General features: G+C 43.9%; 1 protein-coding gene across 1 annotated transcript in view; it reads left to right on the top strand.

The window, feature by feature from the left end:
• The window catches only part of LOC124709093, a 213592-nt gene that overhangs the window by 44672 nt on the left and 148915 nt on the right, over positions 1-20005 (top strand). Inside the window, exon 4 of the mRNA XM_047240741.1 lies at positions 19658-19879. Coding sequence (XP_047096697.1) covers positions 19658-19879 — 222 coding nt within the window. The remainder of the gene's footprint in view (positions 1-19657; positions 19880-20005) is intronic.

Genomic DNA, 20005 nt, shown 5'->3' with positions numbered 1-20005 from the left:
GGGAAGAAGATGCAAATGATTAGCTTTTCGGAGCATTCACACAAGATTGGCGCCTGTGGCGACACCTACAACGTGCTTACAGGGGAGGTAAGTTTCCAACCGATTTCTCATACACAAAGAGCAGTTGGCCGGCGTTGCCTGTGAAAACGTTGTTGTGATGCCTCGTGTAAGGAGGAGAAATGCGTACCATCACGTTTACGACTTTGATAAAGGTCGGATTGTAGCCTATCGCGGTTGCGGTTTATCGTATGGCGACATTGCTGCTCGCGTTGGACGAGATCCAATGACTGTTAGCGGAATATGGAATCGGTGGGTTCAGGAGGGTAACGCCGTGCTGGATCCCAACGGCCTCGTATCACTAGCAATCGAGATGACAGGCATCTTATCCGCATGGCTGTAAGGGACCGTGCAGCTGCGTCTCGATCCCTGAGTCAACAGATGGGGACGTTTGCAAGACAACAACCGTCTGCACGAACAGTCTGATGACGTTTGCAGCAGCATGGATTATCAGCTCGGAGATCATAGCTACGGTTACCCTTGACGCAGCATCACAGACAGGAGCGCCTGCGATGGTGTACTCAACGACGAACCTGGGTGCACGAATGGCAAAACGTCATTTTTTCGGATGAATCCGGGTTCTGTTTACAGCATCATGATAGTCGCATCTGTGTTTGGCGAAATCACGGTGAACGCACATTGGAAGCGTGTATTCGTCATCGCCATACTGGCGTATCACCCGGCATGATGGTATGGGGTGCCATTGGTGACACGTTTCGGTCACTTCTTGTTCACATTGACGGCACTTTGAAGAGTGGACGTTACATTTCAGATGTGTTACGACCCGTGGCTCTACCCTTCATTTGAATCCTACGAAACCCTACATTTCAGCAGGATAATGCACGACCGCATCTTTCAGCACCTGTACGGGCCTTTCTGGATAAGGAAAATGTTCGACCGCTGCCCTGGCCAGCACATTCTCCAGATCTCTCACCAATTGAAAACGTCTGGTCAATGGTGGCCGAGCAACTAGCTCGTCACAATACGCTTGTCACTACTCTTGATGAACTGTGGTATCGTGTTGAAGCTGCATGGGCAGCTGTACCTGTACACGCCATCCAAGCTCTGTTTGACTCAGTGCCGAGGGGTATCAAGCCATCCCAGCTCCGTTTGCCCAGGCGTATCAAAGCCGTTATTACGGCCAGAGGTGGTTGTTCTGGGTACTGATTTCTCAGGATCTATGCACCCAAATTGCGTGAAAATGTAATCACATGTCAGTTCTAGTATAATATATTTGTCCAATGAATACCCGTTTATCATCTGCATTTATTCTTGGTGTAGCAATTTTAATGGCCAGTAGTGCATTTTACACATGCTTAACATATTTCTCACACATTTGTACATGTACTTCACCTATATCTCTAGCGAATTTCGCCCTGTAGTTTCATTTTCACGCAGCTCAAACGTTATCACGTGATATTTCCTGCAATGCAATGATATTTCGTGGAATCATAATTCTGTAGATATATTCACTGCTATGTGTGAGTACTGTATGCAAAATGTGTTGCCAATATTATTAGTTGTAAAGAAATAATAACTGCCAGATGCGACAGTTTTACTACGTGAGCAGCGAAAATGTAGTAAGCTATAAACTGTTCTCCTGTCAACATCTTGCGGAGAAGGCCAGCGACAAAAGCTTTCCTAATTATTTGAGTTCATGTATTAAGTTATTTGCAAATCACTGACTGCTTTCTTTACCAAATACTAGGTTAATATGGCTTGGAATTTCGCCCGTTATAGTCTAACTTCTTTTTCACCCCTACCCCCATCCCTTTAGCTCGTTCGTACTCCCACAGTGATTATTTCCAGAAAGTAAGCGACGTGTGTACCAAGTTTCTTTTGAATTGTTCTGTTGTTTAGGAGGAGATGTGGAACCTACATACATACATAGGGTCACATGTACATACATGTACATACATCACATAAAATGCAGTCGCGTGCCTTGTTTCTCATATGTTTCTTGTCATCAGCCTTCCGATCGGTATGCTGCAATGATCCACTATTTCATCTCGTGTGAGTATCTTCATCTCAGAGTAGGACATACGCCCAACATTCTCAACAGTTCGTTACATTCAGGATGAATCGCCTGAAACTTTTACCACAAATATTGCGGACATCGGAAGTGTTATTCATATGCAGTTTTCACAGGATGGGTTGGTAGCCAGGGGCTCGTATTGTCAGCCAGTCAACAAATGTAGTAATATTTAAAAAGCGGATTTTTGTGGAGCCATTCATTGTTTTAAATGGAACAATGCTAAAAGTAGAGAAAATTAGAATATCAGTGGTGTTCGTTGCAGGATTGTAATGCGAATCGTTTACGAGAAATCGTATTTTGAAAAGTTTCCACACTGACACTTGTACTATACCCGTGGTATAGAAGAACGAAAGTACTACACTGGTTATGTGGTTCTGACCAGTGACGAGGCAACTGACCATCCCAGGTTGTGTTCAAAACGATCACCGGCAGCAGTAGCACACGCTTCCAGTCTGGTACGGAACGACTGTTACACACTTGGTCGCACTTGAGCGGAGATGTCCGAGCAGGCTGCAGTAATACGTTGTTGCGTATTATCGCGTGTAGTTGGCGTTTCCTAGCAGACAACATCTTTCAGCTTTCCCCACAGAAAAGCATCTACAGGTGTCGAATACGGGGAATGGGCCGGCCAGGGTACATGTCCATAGTGTCCAATCTAACGATTTGGAAATAATTCTTGGAGACATGCTGTAGTGCTTTGTGCATATTGGTACCACAGGTTCTTTCTAGCCTGCAGCGCAACGTCTTCTAGCATCCTTGGAACACGATCTGTTAGGTAGCTGCGATAGTTGTGCGCGTTCAGCCTTCTGTCTATGAAAAACGAGCCTATAAGCTGATGATTCACTGTCCCACACCACATGTTTACACTCCGTGGACCGTGACGCTCCACCCGACAATGATAATGAGGATTGTCGACAAATCAATAGTGCATATTTCGGCTTTTTACCTGGCCATGGTGGTGGCCGAGCGGTTCTAGGCGCTTCAGTCCGGAACCGCGCGACTGCTACGGTCGCAGGTTCCAATCCTGCCTCGGGCATGGATGTGTGTGATGTCCTTAGGTTAGTTAGGTTTAAGTAGCGCTAAGTTCTAGGGGACTGATGACCTCAGGTGTTAAGTCCCATAGTGCTCAGAGCCATTTGAACCATTTTTGACTCATGCCACTTCCTCGTGCTATTGCGCGGGAGCTACCGTGCGGATCAACTGCAACAGCAGCAAGAACATTAACTTCCCCCCCTGCTGCCGTTACTTGTTTCCTTCTGTTGGTCTACATGTTACACTACTGTTTTCACGTAACTGACTGTAGAGGTTGATAAATGATTTCCAAGATGGTTGACGTCTGTTGGGATATGTTGCCCAACAACAACGAACTGCATTCATCCTACACTCTCCATACGCCACAAGCATGTCGTCATTTTCCGCATTGGTAAATCCTATCTCTCACTCACAACCTGCTGCTTGGACAGTCACACGTTGACTAGCAAGCTGCAGTTCACTCAAGGAACACCTAAGTACACTGTAAGCAAACATAACAACATTGTACCTAGGAACTACGCAGGGTGAATCGCACAAACAAGTGTCTATGTGGAAACTTTTCAAAATACGAAGTCTCGTAAACGACTCGCGCTAGAATCCTGCACCAGACACCACTGACAGTCTAACTTACTCTACTTTCAGTTCGTTAGTTTAAATAGGCATTGTTCCATTTAAAAAGTCTATGTTTGAACAAAAGTTACACTTCCTAAGTATTATTATAATCTGATTATGGGCCAACAATACGAGATCCTGAGTGCCAATCGATTCTGTGAAAACCGCACATCAGTAGCACTTTCCATTTCAGCAATATTTACCGTGCAAGTTTTAGCGATTTCACCGTATATAATCTAATCATTTTCTTTGCTCACAATTTTCTTTGTGCGATTCCCCTTGGTACCAAGGAAGCTATTCCGTCCTTCCGTAGCACATATTCTACCGTAATGTCTGCTCCTCTAGTTTTCTTCAGATATTTATATCCTTGTCTATTCTGTACAGAACCTAAACTAACTGTTCTATAACTGCATCAGGATACGTATTCCGTATCACACCACACGGTACATGGCGCAAGATACCTAGTCCACTGCTAGTCATTGTCTTCCCGTTTCCACTAGCAAATGGAGCGAGGGAGAAAAGTCCGTCTAGAGGCAACCGCACGAGCATCAGTTTCTTGTTTCTTGTCTTCGTGGTCCTTACGCTAAATGCACGTTGGCAATAGAAGAACCATTCTGCAGTCAGACGCAAATAACGAAAGTATTTTTGAAAACAATATGTCTTCCCTCCAGAGATTCCTATTTGAGCTCACGAAGCTTTTCTACATCTACATTTATACTCCGCAAGCCACCCAACGGTGTGTGGCGGAGGGCACTTTACGTGCCACTGTCATTACCTCCCTTTCCAGTTCCAGTCGCGTATGATTCGCGGGAAGAACGACTGTCTGAAAGCCTCCGTGCGCGCTCTAATCTCTATAATTTTACATTCGTGATCTCCTCGGGAGGTATAAGTAGGGGGAAGCAATATATTCGATACCTCATCCAGAAACGCACCCTCTCGAAATCTGGCGAGCAAGCTACACCGCGATGCAGAGCGCCTCTCTTGCAGAGTCTGCCACTTGAGTTTATTAAACATCTCCGTAACGCTATCACGGTTACCAAATAACCCTGTGACGAAACGCGCCGCTCTTCTTTGGATCTTCTCTATCTCCTCCGTCAACCCGATCTGGTACGGATCCCACACTGATGAGCAATACTCAAGTATAGGTCGAACGAGTGTTTTGTAATCCACCTCCTTTGTTGATGGACTACATTTTCTAAGCACTCTCCCAATGAATCTCAACCTGGTACCCGTCTTACAAACAATTAATTTTATATGATCATTCCACTTCAAATCGTTCCGCACGCATACTCCCCAATATTTTACAGAAGTAACTGCTACCAGTGTTATCTCCGCTATCATATAATCATACAATAAAGGATCCTACTTTCTGTGTATTCGCAATACATTACATTTGTCTATGTTAAGGGACAGTTGCCACTCCCTGCACCAAGTGCCTATCCGCTGCAGATCTTCCTGCATTTCGCTACAATTTTCTAATGCTGCAACTTCTCTGTATACTACAGCATCATCCGCGAAAAGCCGCATGGAACTTCCGACACTATCTACTAGGTCATTTATATATATTGTGAAAAGCAATGGTCCCATAACACTCCCCTGTGGCACGCCAGAGGTTACTTTAACGTCTGTAGACGTCTCTCCATTGATAACAACATGCTGTGTTCTGTTTGCTAAAAACTCTTCCATCCAGCCACACAGCTGGTCTGATATTCCGTAGGCTCTTACTTCGTTTATCAGGCGACAGTGCGGAACTGTATCGAACGCCTTCCGGAAGTCAAGAAAAATTGCATCCACCTGGGAGCCTGTATCTAATATTTTCTGGGTCTCATGAACAAATAAAGCGAGTTGGGTCTCACACGATCGCTGTTTCCGGAATCCATGTTGATTCCTACATAGTAGATTCTGGGTTTCCAAAAACGACATAATACGCGAGCAAAAAACATGTTCTAAAATTCTACAACAGATCGACGTCAGAGATATAGGTCTATAGTTTTGCGCATCTGCTTGACGACCCTTCTTGAAGACTGGGACTACCTGTGCTCTTTTCCAATCATTTGGAACCCTCCGTTCCTCTAGAGACTTGCGGTACACGGCTGTTAGAAGGGGGGCAAGTTCTTTCGCGTACTCTGTGTAGAATCGAATTGGTATCCCGTCAGGTCCAGTGGACTTTCCTCTGTTCAGTGATTCCAGTTGCTTTTCTATTCCTTGGACACTTATTTCGATGTCAGCCATTTTTTCGTTTGTGCGAGGATTTAGAGAAGGAACTGCAGTGCGGTCTTCCTCTGTGAAACAGCTTTGGAAAAAGGTGTTTAGTATTTCAGCTTTACGCGTGTCATCCTCTGTTTCAATGCCATCATCATCCCGAAGTGTCTGGATATGCTGTTTCGAGCCACTTACTGATTTAACGTAAGACCAGAACTTCCTAGGATTTTCTGTCAAGTCGGTACATAGAATTTTACTTTCGAATTCACTGAACGCTTCACGCATAGCCCTCCTTACGCTAACTTTGACATCGTTTAGCTTCTGTTTGTCTGAGAGGTTTTGGCCGCGTTTAAACTTGGAGTGAAGCTCTCTTTGCTTTCGCAGTAGTTTCCTAACTTTGTTGTTATACCACGGTGGGTTTTTCCCGTCCCTCACAGTTTTACTCGGCACGTACCTGTCTAAAACGCATTTTACGATTGCCTTGAACTTTTTCCATAAACACTCAAGATTGTCAGTGTCGGAACAGAAATTTTCGTTTTGATCTGTTAGGTAGTCTGAAATCTGCCTTCTATTACTCTTGCTAAACAGATAAACCTTCCTCCCTTTTTTTATATTCCTATTAACTTCCATATTCAGGGATGCTGCAACGGCCTTATGATCACTGATTCCCTGTTCTGCACATACAGAGTCGAAAAGTTCGGGTCTGTTTGTTATCAGTAGGTCCAAGATGTTATCTCCACGAGTCGGTTCTCTGTTTAATTGCTCGAGGTAATTTTCGGATAGTGCACTCAGTATAATGTCACTCGATGCTCTGTCCCTACCACCCGTCCTAAACATCTGAGTGTCCCAGTCTATATCTGGTAAATTGAAATCTGCACCTAAGACTATAACATGTTGAGAAAATTTATGTGAAATATATTCCAAATTTTCTCTCAGTTGTTCTGCCACTAATGCTGCTGAGTCGGGAGGTCGGTAAAAGGAGCCAATTATTAACCTAGCTCGGTTGTTGAGTGTAACCTCCACCCATAATAATTCACAGGAACTATCCACTCCTACTTCACTACAGGACAAACTACTACTAACAGCGACGAACACTCCAGCACCGGTTGCATGCAATCAATCCTTTCTAAACACCGTCTGTACCTTTGTAAAAATTTCGGCAGAATTTATCTCTGGCTTCAGCCAGCTTTCTGTACCTGTAACGATTTCAGCTTCGGTGCTTTCTATCAGCGCTTGAAGTTCCGGTACTTTACCAACGCAGATTCGACAGTTGACAATTACAATGCCGATTGCTGCTTGGTCCCCGCATGTCCTGACGTTGCCCCGCACCCGTTGAGGCTGTTGCCCTTTCTGTACTTGCCCAAGGCCATCTAACCTAAAAAACCGCCCAGCCCACGCCACACAACCCCTGCTACCCGTGTAGCCGCTTGTTGCGTGTAGTGGACTCCTGACCTATCCAGCGGAACCCGAAACCCCACCACCCTATGGCGCAAGTCGAGGAATCTGCAGCCCACATGGTCGCAGAACCGTCTCAGCCTCTGATTCAGACCCTCCACTCGGCTCTGTACCAAAGGTCCGCAGTCAGTCCTGTCGACGATGCTGCAGATGGTGAGCTTTGCTTTCATCCCGCTAGCGAGACTGGCAGTCTTCACGAAATCAGATAGCCGCCGGAAGGCAGAGAGTATTTCCTCCGATCCATAGCGACACACATCATTGGTACCGACATGAGCGACCACCTGCAGATGGGTGCACCCTGTACCCTTCATGGCATCCGGTAGGACCCTTTCCACATCTGGAATGACTCCCTCCGGTATGCACACAGAGTGCACATTGGTTTTCTTCCCCTCTCTTGCTGCCATATCCCTAAGGGGCCCCATTATGCGCCTGACGTTGGAGCTCCCAACTACCAATAAGCCCACCCTCCGCGACCGCCCGGTTCTTGCTGACTGAGGGGCAACCTCTGGAACAGGACAAGCAGCCATGTCAGGCCGAAGATCAGTATCAGCCTGAGACAGAGCCTGAAACCGGTTAGTCAGACAAACTGGAGAGGCCTTTCGTTCAGCCCTCCGGAATGTCTTTCGCCCCCTGCCACACCTTGAGACGACCTCCCACTCTACCACAGGTGAGGGATCAGCCTAAATGCGGGCAGTATCCCGGGCAACCACAGTCGTAGTCCGATCGGGGGATGCGTGTGACGAGCTGGCCGTCCCCGACAAACCCCCATCTGGACCCCCACAGTGATGCCCATTGGCAACAGCCTCAGGCTGTGTGACCGAAGCCAACACTGCCTGAAGCTGGGAGCGAAGGTATGCCAACTCAGCCTGCATCCGAACACAGCGGTTGCAGTCCCTATCCATGCTAAAAACTGCTGTGCAAAGAACGTCTGAACTAATATACAGAGAGCGCAAACAAATCGACAAAATTTAAACGGTTATTAAAATACATGATTGCCTAGTAAATGCAGTAATGGTGCTACTTGCGCACTGCTGACACACTGCTCGGCGGCGGAAGGAGACTACGCGAATTTACACTATTCAGGTACTAAAACGCGATGCTACAACTCTCAAATACTATAATACGCCCGAAATTTATGAATTTAACAATGCAAGTACCAAAAACACGCAAAGAAATTAAGAATTAAACTATGTAACAAATGAGTGAGCTAGGAGTATACGACTTGCTGCTGCAGCTGCTTATCCAACGGCGGCAGGGAGCACACTGCAGACTGTAATACCCGTTAAAATATCTGGCAGCACACCTCTGAGCAGCTTCGATCCTACCTAGCAGGAATCCTAAACATTCTAGCAGTATTCAAGAACAGGTCGTACAAGCGTTCCGTACGCAGTCTTCTGTATAGGTCAGATACATTTCCATGAAGATCTACCAATGAACTGAATTCTGTCATTCGCCTTCCCTACTACCAGCCTTACAATCTCGTTTCATTTCACATCGCCTTGCCAGAGTCTTTCTGTGACATCATACGTAAAAAGCTTAAGTTTTCAGATAGAGATGGTAACTGAGCTAGGCTAACAAAGCTCTCTTCACCTGTGCTCGTCTGAGTCTTCTGTCCACGCTTCATCAGTCGTGCGGTGCTGTCCTTATACCACGTGATCCGTTGCCCTACAACAATGTTTCGTTTCTCAGTTTACTCTCATAAGAGGACGGCGCCTACTCGTCACCATCCATTTCGTCCAATTTTATGATATATGTAGGGTCTGGCCAGAAATGAAACTGACCGAAGTGAGAGCTCTGGATGGCCAACTGTTTGGAAAAGAATAACATTTTTATGACGCTGGTCGGCAGAAACACGAGCCACTAATTTTAGCGCAGTTTCCTGGCGGCGGTTGGCGGAAAGAGTACAGAATGGTAATCCCAGGATAGTGGCATCGAGTTCCTCTGTGGACACTTTTCCTTTTATTTTCAGTATTTACGTTACTTACACTGCAAATTGACCGAAATACTGATCAATATATTGTTTTCATTAGTATTTTCAAAACAGGTACGAAAATACAAATGAAACTGTGAGATTGTTCATTAACGTTCAGGACAAAAAATGGTTCAAATGGCTCTGAGCACTATGGGACTTAACTCCTAAGGTAATCAGTCCCCTAGAACTTAGAACCACTTAAACCTAACTAACCTAAGGGCATCACACACATCCATGCCCGAGGTAGGATTCGAACCTGCGACCATAGCGGTCGCACGGTTCCAGAATGTAGCGCCTAGAACCGCTCGACCACCCCGGCCTGCCTTTCAAGACACGTATTATAAAGCGTTCCAGTCTCCCATTACTATTTTGCAGCATTTTTTATTTTCGTCCATTATTCTCTCTATTACATTGTACGTTTCCTCTACAATTTGGTCATCATGTTCTGAAGTTGGCATATACACCTGGACAATCAGTAAATCTTTTTGTGCTCCTTTCAGCTTTACACCAATAACCCGGTCATTTGCATAGTCTACATATTCCACACATTTAGCCAATACCTTTGTCATAATCATTCCTACTCCATTAATTCCTTTTACTTCTCCTCCTGAGTAGCAGAACACATATTCATCTGACTGCAACTCTCCATGTCCATTCCATCTTGCCTCAGCAACTCCTACGAGGTCCATATGATTCTTTTCCATCTCTCTTTTAAGGTTTTCTAGTTTTCCTGCTTGTAGCAGAGTTCTGACATTCCAGGTCATAAATAAAAAATGCTGCAAAATAGTAATGGGAGACTGGAACGCCATTGTGGGAGAAGGGAAAGAGGGAAACATAGCAGGCAGTCATGGTCTAGGAAAGAGAAATGACAGAGGTGAATGCTTAATTGACTTCTGCAGGGAAATGCAGCTGATAGCGGCAAACACATGGTTCAAGAACCATAAGAGGAGGTTCTACACTTGGAAATCACCTGGGGATAAATACAGAAACCAAATCGATTTTATACTGGTAGAAGAAAGATACAGGAATGGAATCAAGAAGGTGCACACATTACCAGGTGCAGATATTAATAGTGACCACAACTTACTTATGGCAGAAATAGAAATAAGAATGAAAAAAAACTGAAAAAGGCGACCATGGTGAAGAAGTGGGATTTAGAGAAGATAAGGTCCAACAAAGAACAAATTACAGAAATGCTGTCTCGGGACTTTCTAAACACATTGCGAGACAAAGAAGCACCTGATAATGCCAACGAGTACCGGAATATGCTGAAAGAAGGAATCATTAAAGCAGGACAGCAAAATATAGGATTTGTAAAAGGGAAAAGGTCAAAAAAACCATGGGTCACACAAGAAATGATTTCCAAGATAGAGGAGAGAAGAAAATTGAAAAACAAGAACACTGAAGATGCAAGAAAGATATACCGAAGGGTAAATAACGAACTGCGAAGAGAAACAGAGCAGGCTAGGAAAAAATGGCTAAAAGAAGAATGTGATGAAATTGAAGAACTGGACAGGAAGGGAAGATATGACTTACTATACAACAGAGTAGAGACTATGACATGGGAACAAAACAGAGCAGGAAGTGCTACTATGGAAATTTTGAGTAAAGACGAAGAGGTAGTGTACAAAGATCGTGATGATGTCCTCCAGAGATGGGAAGAATATATAAAAGAGCTATATGACACAAATAGCAAACCAGAAACTCTGGAACTTGAATGACACAACAGTGTAAGTGATGAAGAGAAAGGACCGATCACCATAATGGAAGAAGTAAAGTCTGCCATTGCTGCAATGAAAAATGGCAAAGCATTAGGTACAGATACAATACCGGGAGAAGTACTGAAATGCTTGAACCACAATGGAATAAGAGAAATATTGAGGTTATGTAATAAAATATATGACAGTGGTGAATGGCCTGAGGACTTTTTGACAACAGTAATGATTCCATTACCGAAAAAACAAGGAACCAAGAAATGCAGCGAGCACAGGACAATCAGCCTCATTTCACATGCAGCCAAAGTGATGTTAAGAATAATTAATAAAAGACTTGAAAAAGTAATAGAGGAGAATCTCGGCGAGGAGCAGTTTGGCTTTAGACGGAATACGGGCACCAGAGATGCAATAGGGCTCCTACGAATCTTGGGAGAAAGGTTTATTGAAAAAGGAAGAGACCTATACATGTGCTTCATCGATTTAGAAAAGGCATTTGACAATGTGGTTTGGAACAAGCTGGCGACTATTATGAGGGAAAAGAGAGTGGACTGGAAAACCAGAAGACTTATAAACTCATTATACCTTAATCAAAAAGTTTCAGTTAAAGTGAGAGGAGAAAGTACAAACTGGATCAGACTAGGGAAAGGAGTAAGACAAGGATGCTGTTTATCACCTACTCTTTTCAACCTGTACTTGGAAAATATGATTGACCAATGCTCATTAGATGACAAAGGAGTAGAAATTGGAGGAAGAAGAGTAGGGTGTTTGAGATTTGCTGATGACATGGTCCTTCTAGCCACAGGGGAAAAAGAATTACAGGATTTGGTGGACACCATTGCAACTAACGGAAAAAAATATGGAATGAAAATTAACACAAATAAAACAAAAGTATTGGCAATAGGAGGAAATAAGGAAATAAAAATTGTGCTGAATGGAGAAACACTAGAACAGGTGCAAAATTTTAAGTATCTTGGAAGCAGGATAGACACCGACTTGAAGTGCACCACAGAAATTAAAACAAGGATAGCAATAGCAAAAGAGGCGTTTTATAAGAAAAGGAGAATCTTCTGCAGCGGTCTGGACAGAGAACTCAGAAAGAGACTCATAAAATGTGTTCTTCTATATGGCGCTGAAACGTGTACTATGAGGAAAAAAGACAGAGAAAGGCTGGAGGCTTTTGAGATCTGGACATGGCGGAAGATGGAAAGAATAAGTTGGATGGACAGAGTAAGAAATGAAGAGGTACTGAGAAGAGTGGGAGAGAAAAGACAGTTACTAGATATAATAAAGAGAAGAAAAAGAAATCGGATTGGGTATATATTAAGAAAGAATGACGGACTGATAAAAACATTTTTAGAAGGTTATGTAGAAGGGGAAAGGAAGCGAGGAAGGAAGAGATTCCAGATACTGGATGACATGATGGACGGTACAACATACAGCAGCCTTAAGAAGGAAGCAATGGATCGCAGAAAATCGAGAGGCAAAGATAACTGATGATGATGATTATAAAGCGTACATGGGGACTTAGCACATAAAATTAGATATCTTTATTATCTTACAGTTGATAATTTGCACGTGCTATTGTAATATTCATCGTAAAAACAGGACAAGTGGTAATTTTCTTGGCATCATGCGCAGGTTACAAACGCCGCATTCTTAGAGCTATATGGCTGTCTTATACAGAAACAAGCTTCATCTACATCCATAAAAGATTCTGTCTATCGCACAGTTTGGGAGCAAGCCACGCGCAGTGCATCATTTCGGAAAATATTGGTGAGGATAGCTGGTGACGTAAAGTGAAATGCATTGTGATGCAGTCTTGCCGGGATGTGGTTTATTCTTCTGTCTCGACGAGATAAGGGCAGTTTTGATACTTTTTGATCAAATTCATTAGATACCGATGGAAACAGATATCTCTGGGTTGTACTTGTAGTACACATATGGGGGAAACCAATATTGCACGATGGCAGTCCTCCTACATCTGGAGAATCTCGTCGAACAGTTGTGGATATGTATATCCTTCCCCTGAGTCAATTAACTGAAGAAACTTCTTCTGCTGCACGTAGGGTTTCATCACATCAAATGCAGTAAATTAAGCATTCACTGGCAGTGTATGTAACGTAAAAATGGAAAATGAAAGAAGTTTCACGCAGTGCCTGAATCCCACTACCCTCCCATCACCATTTCGTACTCTTCCTGCTGCTCCATCCACTGCATGGCGATCAGTCTGACATAAATGGCTCTTACCTGGCCCGACCTTCGCCGTAAGTGCCATCTGGAGCTCCCACTTTGTCACTTTCATTTCTGGCCAAGCCCTGCGTATACTATAAATGTGGACGAAATCGATGGTGACGAATAGGTGTTGACCCCTGTAAATGTGTACAGGGTTTGGGAAAGGGGGGAGGCGGTTGTCACATATGAAACGTCCCCTTAGAAAAATTATAAAAGACTGTGCTTAAACTGACACACAATATTTTTAGCGCAACGTAATCTGACTTTCAAAAATCCCTGCAAAAGAATGGCCCTGACCAACAATAATCTATACCTTTCATGGATCACTTACCTCACAAAAATCTTCGTTTTCGAACTGCTGCAATACAGCGAGCGCCAATACTGCCAGCTTAATAGTGTTCAAAAGTCGTAATATATATATACGTTCATGACATCCAGTCTTACAAATTTACTCTCTCTGCTGGACACACGTCCAGACCATCCGCTCTCAAAACTCCACCGTCTCACTCCCCACATCCACCACTGCTGGCGGCTCACCTCCAATTGCGCAACGCTACGCGCTGTTCATATCCAACTGCCCAACACTACAATAGCGACTATTCCAACAATGCCAACCAGCCACAGACTTCATACAGCACAGTCAGTGATTTTCATACAGAGCGCTACGTGGCGTTACCAACATAAAAACCTAAACAGCCTACTTACACATATGCCTCGTGACGACAGGATGCAGGAGGTCGAGCGTTCAGGATTAGAGAGTGGGCATCCAGAGCTACCGTTCAATGAAAAAAAAGGAAATTAGGTACAGTAAAGAGGTGTACAAGGGGCGCGCCTAGGGTCGGAAGTTACCAGGTTTAGGCCAGTCTAGGAGGTCGAACAATTAATTGAAGTGGGCAACGGAAGGGGAAGTGGTTCATGTTAACTTAACGTTGGTGGCCGGTCGTGAAAAGGAGAGCGAAAGGATCTGCCTTCCAAGAAGACGTCTGTTCTGCTCGAGGTCTGGAGTACAAGAGAGAGAAACAATTGTGTTCTGCACCGCAGACTACTCCAGCGCCCACACACGTGATCGGTATTCCGCGCACGCTATTGGCTAAAACCAATGGCGTGAATTCGCCAGCAGTTTCAGCAGAGGGCTCAAGACGTCTCTTGTCAGCAGTTTCAACTGGACAGAACTGCCTCGGTTTTGAAAGACAGGAAACTTGTGTCACGTAGGCACAGCGTAAGTTCCTCTGGGAGTAGACTTGTAAAAATTTGACTGGGCCTTTGCAATACATTTTTTTAAACCAATTCACTAAAATATTCCTTGACTGGCTGCCACCATGTTCACCCCTTACCAGACCAACGGATTGTTCACTCTATTGAAAAGCGGCACTTATGAATCACTTTCACTGGGAAAGGCTATGTCGTCGGTGAACTGTAACATGTGATACCTGCTCACCTTGAATTCTAATTACACTTCTCAACCTTCTTTTTATTTCCATGAGTTTCTTTTTCACATGTAGCTTGAATAGAACTCGACAATAACTGCTGTCTTAACTACTCCTGGTGTGAGTAGTTTTCTCTCGGTCCTCTGTTCTTACTGTTGTCCGTTGGTTTCGTATATATTGTGGTTACTTAAAGAAAATCGTGTAAAATGCTGCTGGGTAGAAGTCCATCATCCGAAATGCGTTCTGAGCAAGTACAAACATTTGGAATATACGGGGCTCTGCAACTCCCATGTACTTTATGTATGACAGATTCCAAAACAACACCTTTAATTCGCTTATAACTTTTGTTTATGTTTATTGTTTGACTGATGTTCGAGACCACACCATCATCGAAAATCTTATCCTTCCATCAATAAATCCAGTAGCATTATGCGTACCACACAGCAGCTGCGTTCCTTCTTCGTGTTTTCATGAAGTTGGCATCCATTGTATACCTGTGTCCGCAGTGATTGTTGAATATTCAAACTGAAGAAATTGCAGCAGTCAGTCGCAAAATATGTAATTTATTTTAGATCTAGATTTAGGCTATATCAATTGAAGACATAAAGTCGAAAAATGAGTCCGTGGTGATGTTTTTGGCACTTTATTTTAGAGGTCTATCTTGATCACATTGTTCTCTTTTTTTATCACTGTGACCGGTTTCGGTCACTGCCATCTTCAAATCATAAAATGTTCTCATGTAGTATCAACGTCAAGCCCGCCCGGATAGCCGAGCGGTCTAACGCACGGCCTTCTGGAGTGGGAAGGAGCACTTGGTCCCTGGCACGCGTCCGCCTGGCGGACTTGTGTCAAGATCCGGTGAACCAACCAGTCTGTGGATGGTTTTTAGGCGGTTTTCCATCTGCCTCGGCGAATGCAGGCTGGTTCCCCTTATTCCGCCTCAGCTACACCATGTCGGCAATTGCTGCTCAAACAAGTTTTCCACGTTAGCGTACACCATCATTACTCTAACTCGCAAACATAGAGGTTACACTCGTCTGGTGTATAAAATAAGGCAACACAAGGAAACACTTCTTAAAGTTATAAAAAAAACCACCATGAAGTGTAACCTAATGTACCTTATTTTAAAATCACTTAAAACAATACATTTTGCATTTTTTACTATTTTTCAAAGAAATTCTTGCATATTTCCCGTTCCGCCCCACCCACGGGGCAGAATGGGATAAGGTTATTTTTTCTTAAATTATTGCATAATCATTGAATTTGAACTACGAATATCGTATTAAACTATGACAAAATATTGTATAAAAGGCAATTCAGACTAAGGAATGTGTAATTTAAACAGTTGAAAAGTCATTCTTCAAAATACGAGAATATTTTAATGTCATTCTGAAAAATGTACAATGCTTAATAACCACCAAACCACTAACTACTAGTCCTTTCGACGATGGTCACAAATAAGTATGTCCTCTTCATCTTCACTGTCTATGCCAGCGCATGAATTGTGTGCCCACTTGAAACACCTCTGTCATGCGACCCAGCCCTCATTAGAAACGGAGTAGAAGTCCCCACGGTAGAGACACTCAGCATCCTCTCTCTCTCTCTCTCTGATTCTCTTTTCTCCATCATCAGTGTAGGATACCTCGTAATAAATCCTTTAACCCAGTCTTATCCGGCTAGACAAGTTTGTTTGTCAAATTTGTGTGGTAAGCCATTTCTTTCGGCTAGTTGATAGGCTAGTGATCTGAGATCGTTCATTGTTAGACCAAAAAGTCTGCTTTCCATTGACTTGAGATATGTTACCAGCTCATGTTCTTGTTCTGTGGTGAACACCTTTTCAAATTTCGCATCTGATTTGTCAATTATGTAGTCAGGATTATTCGTAGCTTTAGGAAGACATATTTGAAATGTTGATTTCGGTACTTTGAACTGCTCAGATGCTTTTAAAAATCCCATTTGGGAAGATGAAACGGCTGAAATTGCCATTTCCATCGATTTTACGTCCCATTGTTGTCTATCAGTCTTTTTCCTGTAAGTTAGCACCATCTGGAACAGCAAGGGGGAAAGAAAAAAGAATACAGTTTGTTTTCTACTTGCATCAAAATATGACGGGGCAGAACGGGACACTATCCCAATCTGCCACGTCCCGTTCCGTCCCAAGAGCACTTTTGAGGTTAACAACTTTTATGGAGTGTAATAACTGACTTATTTAAACGCATTAAATAACTTAAGTGTAACAAATGGAATGCACTTTAAGGGAATGTGTCATTTTAGGGCATACAATTAACAGCTTACCTGGCGTTGAAATTCACCAAACCTTAGAACAACGCAAGCGGTAACGTGTCGGACAACAACTCACTTAGATCTGGCACTTCAAACTAAATAAAAATTGCTACCCTAACTTCCGTTCCATTCGGAGAAATAGTTACGTGCCCATACAACAGGTTGCAGCACTGTGTAGTCTAGAAAAGAGCAATTTCCCATTGAGCCCTGCTATCCCGTTCTGCCCCGAGTTCCCCTACATACATATTTAGTTTGACGTTGATACTGGATCAGAATATTTTATGATCTGAAGATGGCAGTGGTCGAAACTGGACATAGTGAAAAAAAAAAATGTAATCAAGACGGACCTATAAAATAAAGTGCCAAAATGTAGACTATAACCTGTGTCTCCCATGTGATGGCTACTGTAATTTTGTCGTATGTTATGCTCTGACACGTTAGGACTGTTTGGTAAATGAACCAATGATGACAATACTTTTACTTTTGGTTGAGGCCTTATTTGCGCTGCAATGCGGGGACGGCCTTGTTACTATTGATTTGGCAGTGTTAACTGCAGAGGGTGGCCGCATGCCCTTCCAACCATCACACCAAACCCCCTTGGATGGAATGAATTTACCCCAGCTTTCTGTGTCTAGTGTACGCTGTGCGGGAGTGTGAACGTGTTCCAAATGTCTGTGAGTCGTGTAACTGAGACGTAAAGCGGGTACCAGCCTGTTAATCACCTAGCGAGATGTGGAAAACCGCCTAAAAGCCATATCCAGGCTGGCCGGCATACCGGCCCTCGCCTTTAATCCGCCGGGTGTATTCGGTCCGGGGCCAGCACGCCTACCCGAGTCCAGGAAGCAGCGCATTAGTGCTTTCGGCTACCCTGGTGGATAGATGAAAAATTGAATATCCGCGAACACATAAGGCTAACAACAGACAAAGCAGAAAAAATCCTACACAAACTGGTGAGGCTAAATTCAAAACAGTACAGACTACCTCTACCAGTCATACGTACATACCACTGTGCGCTCTTCGAATCAGTACTCAGCTTTGCAGCTAGCACTTGGGCACATTGACTGAACGTGGTCACCAACATAGCATCCGTCAGACGAGGGCAGAGAAGTGTCCTACTTAGGCTATCTGGAGCCTTCGGTATCACCTCAGGGGATGCACTGTTTGTGGTGCTCGGAATATGCCCCATAGATATCACGATCAAATACAGAGCTGCAAGGTACTGGTTGAAGGTGGGGAAACTAGATAAGGTGTACACAATAACCGGTCTGCCGATAGAGACGATACGTCACCTTAAAAGTTGGCGTTTGGATACATGGCAAGGTGAGTGGGATGTAAGTGATAAGGGACGTAGGCTGCACGACTTCCTCCCTGACATAAGCGATAAGCGAGCGGTTGAGAATGAGACATATCGATCCCAGCCGCGTTATGGTACATTTCTTAACCGGGCACGGACCTTATCCCACGCACTTAAAACGCGTGAGTCTGAGGCAGACACCTACATGCACATGCGGGGAAGAAGGTTCCACAGAACGCACTGTCTTTTTGTGCGGGCAATACGCAAAAAATAGACATACACTACACTTAGATTACACAGATACAGACATAGATGTATACACAGCAGTAAGAGACGAAGAACAATGGGCACAATTAAAAGCACTGACAAACAGTATTTAAAAAAAAAAAATACATGAAGAGTACATGCGGAAACGACATTGCAAACATGCCTATGTGGAGCATAACAACAATCTCCAGAGTATGGACAGCGATACCCACAGTGACAGCGAAAATAGTGACAATGAGGAGGAAGAGGAGGAGGAAGCTGAGATGTGACTGTAAATAAGCATGAGGTGCTGGCGATCTAGCCACGAAAACACCAAATGCTGTACATGGATGGGCACCTAAAGTAGTTAATATATAGGATTTGTAATAAATAGGATATGGAACATTATTTCTCTACTAATAACCATTTGTGTATGTGTGTGTGTGTGTGTGTGTGTGACTGGCGGTCAACGGCTCGAAGAGACCATTCCGAGGTATTCACCGTCAGTCACATTCGGTGATGGTACTAACAAATCTCTCCTCTATCCTATCGTCTTTTTATATTCTTCTTACAAAACAACAAAATTTTATTTATATTTCAACCTTAAATTATTGTTATTTTGAAAAGTATCATTCTTTGTAAATGTTGTAGGCAAAACAAGAGAAAAGAAAACTGTAAAAAGATGAAAAACGAATATTGTAAGATGTACAACCTGTTTTGAACATCAGGTAACAGGTCTATAATTTGGCAATAAATAAATAAAAATAAAGTAAAATACCTTGACGGATGCACCAATGATGACAGTGTTAGAGTCGAAATCTAGACATACAATAAATTACGCATTTTACAATTGGCTGCTGTCCTTGGGTGTTTGTATTTTTAAATTTTCCTCCAACGAAAGTAATCATTAGCTGCTAGACAGTTGTACTTCATGCTGACTTGACTGCATTCGGTGCCAGTGTACTATTCCTAGTCACGAACACCGGTCAGATTAAAAGTATTTGTATGCAGCTTTAAAGCTGTTCTTTTGCAAATCGTCGCTCACCTGCGCCAGGCCGGTGACTCTCGCTGACTCACTCACTCACTCTGCCACAGACTTCGGCGGCGACATGCTGGCGTCGCAGGTGATGATGCTGCTGATGCTGGGCCGCCACAAGGTGGCCGCCACGCTCGCCTTCTGCCTGCACCAGCTGGCCGTCCACCACGAGGTGCAGACGCGGGCTCGGCTCCAGGTGGACACCGCGCTGCGCAGGCACGGGAAGGAGCTGAGCCTGGAGGCGCTCGCCGACATGCCCTACCTCGACATGGTGCTCTCAGGTGAGAAGCGTTGCAGGAAGGGTGCAAGGTATGTGCTAAGATCTGATCAGGGTAGCTCCAGAAAATAGTAGGTAGTTGCCAAACGCAAGGTGGAACGAGTATAATATCCTTGAGTACGAGGATCTT

The sequence above is a fragment of the Schistocerca piceifrons genome, chromosome 7 (assembly GCF_021461385.2).
Source record: "Schistocerca piceifrons isolate TAMUIC-IGC-003096 chromosome 7, iqSchPice1.1, whole genome shotgun sequence".
Classification (NCBI taxonomy): domain Eukaryota; kingdom Metazoa; phylum Arthropoda; class Insecta; order Orthoptera; family Acrididae; genus Schistocerca; species Schistocerca piceifrons.
The sequence above is the reverse complement of the archived record's forward strand: the minus strand, read 5'-3'. Positions and strand labels throughout refer to the sequence as shown.